General features: G+C 41.4%; 1 protein-coding gene across 1 annotated transcript in view; it reads left to right on the top strand.

Annotated features, from left to right (window-relative positions):
• Positions 1 to 10,000, top strand: part of LOC113810988 (protein SSUH2 homolog) — a 630,727-nt gene that overhangs the window by 328,810 nt on the left and 291,917 nt on the right. The window contains exon 3 of the mRNA XM_070128776.1: positions 4,654 to 4,758. Coding sequence (XP_069984877.1) covers positions 4,654 to 4,758 — 105 coding nt within the window. The remainder of the gene's footprint in view (positions 1 to 4,653; positions 4,759 to 10,000) is intronic.

Genomic DNA, 10,000 nt, shown 5'->3' with positions numbered 1-10,000 from the left:
TTTTTCAGACCATCTACTATAAAGGTCGATTCACACATATCAGTTCCGTGTCAGTTCAGTGTCAGTGAAATCCGTGGCGCTTCATTGACGACTGTTCACACATCCGTAGTGAATCGGTCCTGCGTGAAATCAGTGACTTCTTAGATTGCAAAGTTTTTTGGTGGAATTGGCAACGATTGTCAATTCCTGATGGAGTGGAAGAGGCTGAGCATAAGTTGAAGAAAATAAAAGGAAAGAGAGTAGAGGAGAGTTTGCTAATCTGTACAAGGAGTTCTCTAATGGAGCAGCATTTTTCCAGTACTTCAGAATGTCTGAAAATGTTTCATCATATTGCTCGGTAAAACAGAGGCTCACTTGAATAAGCAAGACTAAGTGGAGAAAGGCTGTAACAACGAGTTTGTTTTACGTTAAATGAAAAACATATTGTTGTAGGCCTACTTATTGTATTATTTTCGAATCCATGCAGATTTTTTCTTAACGGCAAACAAATCTTTTTGTTTTACTATACAGTGCATTAAGAAACAGCTGAATTCATCATCAGTTTTGTTGAGGAGCTCACAAACACCCGTCCGACGTCCGTGAAAAATAAGAAAATATTTTTGAAGACTACGTTCAAAATCACGGCACGGAGACGGAACTGACACCGAGAGACAAAACACGGAACTGTGTCGGACGTGTGTGAATGCGTCGGCCGAATTCAAAGTAACGATATTTTTTTCGGGAAAGGCTAGATCAGTAGCAACTCAAGGAGGTGTCATGGCGTCCGATTCTATTTCTGGAAAAAAATACACATGGGGGTTTATTTTGATGACGTCACAAAAGTTACGGATGCTTTGTGAATATGGGTCGATCATTTTGGTCTCTTCAGTTTTCAAAAAAGGATGGAAAATAAAGATCTTAATTATTATATTTTCCTTGAACAATCATCAAAACAGACGCCATGACACCTCGAGCTGCTACTGACCTAACCCTTCCCATCTTTTTTCACTGACGGACTGAGCGGACGCGGCACTGATACACCACTGATACGTGTGAATTAGTCTTCAGTGTGCTTCGTTATAACTAAATCACTGAAAATTTTACCTCGGATCATTCGCTTTTAATCCGCAGTTTCCCTGATACTTCGCCATGTCCCCCCCCCCCCCCCAGCCGTTGGGGCCGATGTCGTAGCTGTGTTTCGTTTGCGAAGGAAATGGGTGAAGATTCGTTCGAAATACGACGAGAGACTTCAGAAAAAAAATAGTGTTCACTCGGAAAATACGACGAGAGATTTCAGAAAATTATAGTGTTCACTCGGAAATCGGAGTTAGGTGTCATTTTCAAATTTACCTCGATTCTACTGCCACTATGAGTATCACATGATGGAGGTATAAACATCTATTTTCGTAACAGATAATACCTATAAGTATGACCCTGCTTACAACAAAATTTCAGGCTTTAATTCTGAATTTAATCTGGTTTTAAATTATGTCTTTGTAGGGGATGAGGGGAGGGGGGAGGGGGGTGGGCAAGGGGAAATGGCTGTTAAAAGAAAGAGAAGAATTTAGAGCACTTATGTCTACACACCTGTATCCTCACGTGTATGTTAGAGCAAGATTCTTTTATTTTCATTTTTTCCTAGTTGTTTTTATCTTTTGTTGTTGTTATTGTTGTTTTGTTTTTGTTGTTGTTGTTGTTCTTCTTCTTCTTCTTCTTTCTTTCTTTTTCTTCTTTCTTCTTCCTTCTTTCTTCTTCTTCCTCTTCTTTGTTAACATTAGAACGGCTGTTCAAGAAACTGCATTTCAGTTGTATTTCTTTCACATTTACAACGTATCCTCTCACCAAACTTTAGAAACCAATATTTCCCTTCGCTTCCAAATAAGGTATGGTCGTGAAGTTTGTATTGCTGGAAACTTTACACCCACAAAAATGAAAAAAATAATAATAAATAAAAAAAAGTAAATAAATGATTAAAAAAACGAAAAACAAAAATTGTAGAGAAGAATTTTATTCCTTTATTAACAAATGTCAGTTGAAAAAGATAGTATTCTCTCATTTTTCAGTCTTATCAATTGTCATATATTTTTTCATTAGTGTTTAAGTACTCTGTGATTTCTATATTATCAAGAGGTTGTTCATTTTCATGGATCTGACATGCATATAGGCCTATGGTCAATTCATTTTATTTTCGAGACTTAGGAAAGATGTGGCAGAGGTGTTGGTCTGAATAATTCTGTTTTGAGTTGAATTGTCTGAAGTAAAATGTTCCTGTACTTACACACTGACTTTGTTCAGAATTCAGTCAATGGATCTCAGGTTGAGGTCTCTCGAGGCAGAGTGGGTGAAACGAGGTACTTATAAGAAGGAAAGACAGCATGCAGGTCTCAAAAATGAATTCATGATGAATTGATATGTTATGTATAATATATAACGACCTAAACAAGTGATTTTTAAATTCTTTTGACCGGCGAGAATTACTATTTTTCATTTAATTTAAGCTCTATTTGATAAGTAAAAGATATTGAAAAAATTAGTGTAAACGGTATCATCTGACTCGTCTAAAAATACACACGCATTACATGGACAAATTCTCCCTGCTGAAAAAGCCATCAAATAGTTGGTGTAACGTATCCATTTATTTCATCTGCATGTATTATAATTCCCCCAATTATTTGCCCAAATTAATTCGGATCATATACTAACGCGAAACAGTCATCCCCATGGCGTAAAACGAATTTTGTATCATTTGAACCCATTTCATTTCCATACACATTATCCCTCCTTCGCTGATGAACCCCGAAAATTGGATAAATGCGACGAGATAACTAGCAAATTGTCGTTTGTTTCGCTAACGACACTTTCACGCCGATGGCTTTATCATTACCAATGAATATATTCCGACGCTTAGTATAATCATTTCGTTTTGAGGTCGACCTTTGGGATACATTAATGCGGAACGTGTGAATACTTCGGGCAAGTTATTGTATCTCTTTTGGCAAATTTGGAAACGAAGGTGACGTTGACTTCAGTCGGGAATTCAAATGCCTGGGAGAGTGGGGGAGTAAATTTATTGAATCAAATGAAAGTTTATTTTTGTAACTACCGTTATTTTGCTGGAAGGTATATTTGGTATTCGTGTGATCACTTCCTCAAGTGTTTTCGCAAGCTTGTCTGTCTGTGACTCAGTTAGAGTATATGTATATGGATACATACATATATATGCACACACGCGCGCACACACACACACACACACACACACACACACACACACACACACACACACACACACACACACACACACACACACACACACACACACACACACACACACACACACACACACATTTGTGATTATTAGCGCGCATGTAGATGTACTAAGTATAGGTTTATATGCATACATTTCTTTTGACTCATGCATTCATGTTTTTTGATAGGTTATTGCCATATTCCCTGATCTTTAATTACATTTACAAGATATCTTCCTGAGCACTAATTCACCTCAAAGAAAAAGAAGAAAAATGCGATATTTATAAAGAAAAAAAAAAAAGGACTCGCTAATTTGAGCCACAAAATCTAAACAATCGTATTTTTTCTTTTCTTTTCTAATAGAACATCCTTTTAAATTCCTGGCAACGACTGCGTAGCTAGGGATAGGAAGCCAAACTTTCCTACGACGGCGCAGGGGGTTTGGCTTCCCGCGATGTAAACAAAAACATGTCCCTGTAAGCAGTGCAAGGGAGCGTGTGTATATAACGGCGCGTGTTAAGATGTGTGTGGAGGAAGGGAACAGTTATGTGTCTGTGTGTGTATCTGTGTTTGGTGCGTATCTCTGGTCATATGGGTGTGTTATTTGTGTGTGTGTTTGTGTATCTGTGTTTGGTGCGTATCTCTGGCCATATGGGTGTGTTATTTGTGTGTGTGTGTGTGTGTATCTGTGTTTGGTGCGTATCTCTGGCCATATGGGTGTGTTATTTATGTGTGTGTGTGTGTGTGTGTGCGTGTGTGCTGACAGACAGGCAGACATGTGTGTGTGCAGACAGACGTGTGTGTGTGTGTGTGTGTGTGTGTGTGCAGACAGACAGACAGACATATGTTTCTATGTGTGTGCAGACAGACAGGCATGTATGTTTGTAAGTTTGTATTATTCACGTATGAACGCAAACGCAAACACAATAATAGGAAAGCAGCCACAGTCAGAGAATTAAAAAACGTTACATTTCAAACTCGTCAAAAGTTCCTCATAAGAAAATAATCGAAATCCTATGTCGGTTATTTATCCGTCTTCTGAGGAGCTCTTGAGTTAGTATCGTCACGATTTAATTAAATTTCATGTAGCTCTTTCCAGCTCGTATTTATGGATGTGTGTACTTATACATATTTTGTTCGTACGTGTAATGAGTCACATAAAATTGGTGAAAGTACGTTTATGAGTAATATTGTATATTGAAACCAATAGCTTCACGTCTAGAGATTACTCGTACCTACGATGTGTTATTACGGTTGTAATTTAATTATTTTGAAAGCTAGGGAAGGCGAAAAACATTTGTGAAGGAAAATCCCTCTCTGACTTATTTCATTACAATGAAACGTCATCCTCACTGCCCTTAAAACATATAACAGATGTGAGTGGTAACTTGTATTTGATTTTAATCAATTTATTAATTTCCTTTGCAGGATATGAAGGCGAGGCGTGCGAGGACGATAAAGTGGTCCCATCGGCTCCGCCCATGGACCTCATGGACCACTTTACGGGCTACGAGCAGCTTTCATTCGAAGCAGGTAAATACACTCATTTTGTATCGTTTTATGTGGTAATCATGTGATTTAGTTTTAGTACTGTCTTTACAAATCAACGTGCATTGGAAATATGTGTGGGGTGTGTGCAAGAAAACAGGAAAAGGTTTAGTCACCCCTCTCGTGGGCGATGCGTACCCGTTTTCTTAAATTGAGAATGACGATAGTAGAAAACGAAAATTAGAATCGGCCTAGGGGTGACTATACTATACTCGCATTTCAGATATTTCTTTTTGATTGTTAGAGATGAAAAGGTTAACGAATATCATATAGATACATTTTAGATAGCTAATTAAATACAAGACAATGACATTTACCGTGAAAAGAAGGACTCAACATACTACTATCATACTTTACTTCACAGCTATTGTATATACTGTACATCATTATGCATACAACATGTTAACGTAACTTGGACATCATTTTTAGGATACTTCTTATGTACATCACTATCTTAGCTCCCGTTTCTGATTAAATGCACGAGTCATCAGTGCATCATATTGCACCATTCCCATAGCTATATCCACGTAGTTTATAACAAAAGTTGTCTATTATTGAAGCGGGACGGTCTGTGAGATTCTTACACATTTTACAATACGCTATAACCGCTAGACACAACTACTAAACAGACTCAGTCCGATACCAACCACGCAATCACATCATACAATAACATTTTACCACAATAACCACACCAACCCACTCCCTTTACACTCACGACACCACCACTTCCCCCAAACACACACCCACAATCTACAGCGAGAAAAAACAACAACAAAAAACATAAAGCTAAAAACTAGAACAAAGGAAATATCAATCACTGTTGCCATTGATATTTCTACAAAACCGGTAAACTGGACTTCAAAAACCCGCTAGACATAAGGGTAAAAAGCTCTTCATGTTCCCTGTAATAAAGGAATGAATAAAAAAACACTAAATAAAGAGCAAAACTTAAACATTTTTCCCGCTAGATCAGAACTTAGAAACTCTAGCGGAAAGATCGCTCGAATGGCAACACTGGTATCAACACTCCCCCCTTAGATCCATCCACAACAAAATAACCTAAAACAACAAGAAAAAGGACCAAAAAATAGGACAAAAAGAAAAGGGAAACATGTAAAAATACGGTACCCCGCTTTATTCTGCCTCTGTGTTGGCGGGGGTATGATTATTACAATTAGCGCATATATTTAGCATAGTTTAGCGAGATCGAGATGGTAATGCCCGTGATGGGGCGTGGCGGTCAAGCGCCATGAAGACCCGTGGAGCGAAAAGGGTGGACACACGCGGGGTCAAAGGTCAGGAGGAGGACGAAATGTAGAAGGATTTAGGGTACGGAAGAGTAGGGTTAAGGGTACGTTTAGGGTGAGAGCAGGATTAGGGTACATTTAGGGTGAGAGCAGGATTAGCCTATATTTAGGGTGAGCAGGGTTAGGGTAAGTTTAGGGTGAGAACAGGATTAGGATGCGTTTTAGGTTAGGAGAAGGATGTGTTTTTTTATTTATCCAACTCGCGGTACGTTAGAATTCATGGGATTAGATCTAGGATACTTTGGATCTGAAATGGATATATTAGGTTAGGTCAGGATTCGGATATGTTAGATCTGGAAAAGGATAAAAGAGGTCAGGATTTTGATACAATAGATTAGAAAAAAGGATATATTAGGTCAGGACTAGGATAAATTAGGTCGAGTAGGATATATTAGGTCAGGATTTGGTTAAATTACGATAGAGTAGGTCAGGGCGAGGATACAATAGGTAAGGATATATAACACCAGGATTAGGATACGTAAGATCAGGGTTAGGATGCACTTGTTCAGGATTAGGTTATGTTAGGTCTGGATTAAGATGCGTTAGGATAGAATTAGGATAAATTTAGGTCAGGATCTGGATATAACAGGTCAGGATTAGGGTATGTTAGAACAGGATAAGGATACATTAGGTTAGTATTGGAATATATTAGGTAGAGTCAGGATATATATCAGAGATAGGATACATTGGGTTAGGATCAAGATACATTAGGTCAGGAATGGGATAAAATAGATAGGACAAGGATTTATTGTATTAGAAATACGATACATCTGCTTAGGTATGAATTAGGATATTTTAGGTCAAGATTAGGATATGTTTGGACAGGATTAGGAGACTAGGTCAGGATTATGATGTATTAGGTCAGAATTGGGATAAATTAGGTTAGGATTAGGATATATTAGGTCAAGATTAGGATATAGAAGAGAATTAGGATACATTAGGTAGGATAAGGAGGATATATATCGGAGATAGGATACATTTGGTCAGGATTAAGATACATTAGGTCAGGAGTGGGATAAATTAGGTAGGATAGGATGTATTATATCAGAGATAGGATATATCTGTTTAGGTCAGAATTAGGATGCATCAGGTCAGGATTAGGACAAGATTAGGAGACATTAGGTCAGGACAAGGATATATTAGGTCAGCCTTAAGATACATTAGGCCAGGACAAGGATACATTAGGTCAGAATTGGGATACACTAGGTCAGGACGAGGTCACCCTGAGTCACCACAAAAACGCAGCCCGAACGAAGGTCACAGCATCAGCATAGAACCCACACGATCAGAATAGGACGTAAAAAGGGATCAAGCAAAGGTCATAAGTAGGTCACGGGAGGTTACGCGAGGTCAGGGCTCTCAGAGGACTGCGGCTCGAGGACTACACCCGGTGGAGGGGGGAGAGAGGGAGGGGTAGAGTGGGGGGGGGAGGGGGTCAAGGACGAGCAGAGGGAGGGGTAGAGGGGGGAGGGGGTCGAAGACGAGCAGAGGGAAGGGTAGAGGGGTGAGGGGGGGGGGGGGGGGTCAAGGACAACCGGGGAGAGGGGTAGAGGGGGGAGGGGGAGGTTCAAGGACGAGCAGAGGGAGGGGTAGAGGGGGAGGGGGAGGTTCAAAGACGAGCAGAGGGAGGGGGGGAGGGGGATCAAGGACGACCAGGGGGAGGGGTAGAGGGGGAAGGGGGATCGAAGACGAGCAGGGAGAGGGGTAGAGGGGGGGAGTGGGGGTCAAGGACGAGCAGAGGGAGGGGTAGAGGGGGGAGGGGGGAGGTTCAAGGACGACCAGGGGGAGGGGGGGAAATGCGGAATCCCTGATGGTGCGGCACAAACGACACCTCCATCAGGCGAGCGGCGGCGGCGAGCGGCGGGTGCGGGGGCTTCACTATGTAAATGTGCGACTATGCTAGCTCTGGGGGGGAGGGGGAGGGTTGGGGAAGAGGGCTGGGGGGTGGAGGGGAGAGGGGAAGGGGGCTGGGGGGTGGAGGGGGGAGAGTGGGGAAGAGGGTTGGGGGTGGAGGGGAGAGGCGAAGGGGGCTTGGGAAGCTGAGGGGAGAGGGGAAGGGGAAGGGAGCAGGTAGGGGGTGGAGGAGAGGGGAAGGGGGCAGGTGGGAGAGAGGGGGAGGAGGAGTTAAAGGGGAAGGGGGAGAGGGGGATGGGGTGGGAAGGGGAGAGAGGGGAAGGGGGTTGGGAGGGAAGGGGAGAGAGGGGAGGATGGGAGCTGGGGGGAAGGAGGAGAGGGGAAGAGAGGAGGGTGCTGGGTGGAAGGGGGAGAGGGGGAGGGGGAGTTAAAGGGGAAAGGGAGCTGGGGCGAGAGGGGGTAGAGGGGACGAGCAAGGAAGCTTGTTTTATTTTTTTCCTCTTTCTTTCTTTCTTTTAAAATGCTTTTCGTGTGTGTGTTGTTATGTGTTCCGGTTATGTTATACTTTTACATATATAATATTTATTCTTAGATTGTTTGTTTAACTGTTTTGGTTATGTGTTTTATATATTTATTTATTTATTTCTATTTATTCATTTTTTTATATAAAGAAATATACCTTTCTTTTTATTCTATTTTTGCGTGTAGTGTATATACAAAAAGATATTATGAAAATATATGTCTCATACATGCAAACTGAAAGGGGTATTCCAAACATGCAAATTAATTCGGCTTTGTAGAAAGAATTACATTACACCGAACTTTTTTTCCTTTTTTCTTTTTTCTTTACGTTTTCCATTTGTTACTCGAGTCTTTCACTATGATTCGTTACAAAGGGGAGATATTAGCGATAATTATAATTCCTTTTTTCCTTTTCATTTAACGTGGCTTTTGTAGAGTTCCACGACACTTGACGTTCTTTACGGGCGTTATTTCTGATTTTACGGTTAAGCTTTTTTTTTTAACCGAAAGAGAATGGCTTCGACATTAATGATAATTATTGGTATTTGACCTTTTTTTTTTTTGGTTCAGGCATTATGACCCTGACCTTGTTCGGGTCAGACGAGGAGAGGTCAGGAGAAGACATTAAGGTGGGGGGGGGGGGTACTGGTGGTGGCGTGGTTAACAGGGGAAAGGAAAGGCGAAAATATGAATTCTTTTGTGGCAAGTTGACAAAGATTCTTAATTTCTGGTGAACGGTGATACACACGCACGCACGCTAATGTGTTTATATACTTTAGAGATGCTCACATGCCCGTACACACTCACAAATACGGGGACATACATATACTCATGCACACACACACACACACACACACACACACACACACACACACACACACACACACACACACACACACACACACTCTCTCTCTCTCTCTCTCTCTCTCTCTCTCTCTCTCTCTCTCTTCTCTCTCTTTCTCTTTCTCTTTCTCTTTCTCTTTCTCTTTCTCACTCTCTCTCTCTCTCTCTCTCTCTCTCTCTCTCTATCTCTAACTCTCTCTCACACTCTCTCTCTCACTCTGTCTCTCTCTCTCTCTCTCTCTCTCTCTCTCTCTCTCTCTCTCTCTCTCTCTCTCTCTCTCACACACACACACACACACACACACACACACACACACACACACACAAACACACACACACACATTACTCATTACCACTCTTCCCTCATTATTGACCTCACTATCAGCATTCCCTCACACCCTCATACTCCCCCTCTTGCAGTCCACCTCATACCTCCACCGTTCAAACAATATTACAAAGAACAAACAACTACATTACTTAATCTCTAATAACCACTGCCAGGCTTAATGTCTTTACAGGTCGCCATAACAAACCATACCAAAGATACCTCTCCGTGTCTCTAACAGTCCAAGAGCGTAGGCATCACCCCCAGGTCGCCATACCAAACCATACCAAAGATACCTCTCCGTGTCTCTAACAGTCCAAGAGCGTAGGCATCACCCCCAGGTCGCCATACCAAACCATACCAAAAAATACCTCTC

This window comes from Penaeus vannamei, chromosome 2, assembly GCF_042767895.1.
Source record: "Penaeus vannamei isolate JL-2024 chromosome 2, ASM4276789v1, whole genome shotgun sequence".
NCBI lineage: Eukaryota > Metazoa > Arthropoda > Malacostraca > Decapoda > Penaeidae > Penaeus > Penaeus vannamei.
Note: the sequence above shows the minus strand (reverse complement) of the source record. Positions and strands in the feature narration are given on the sequence as shown.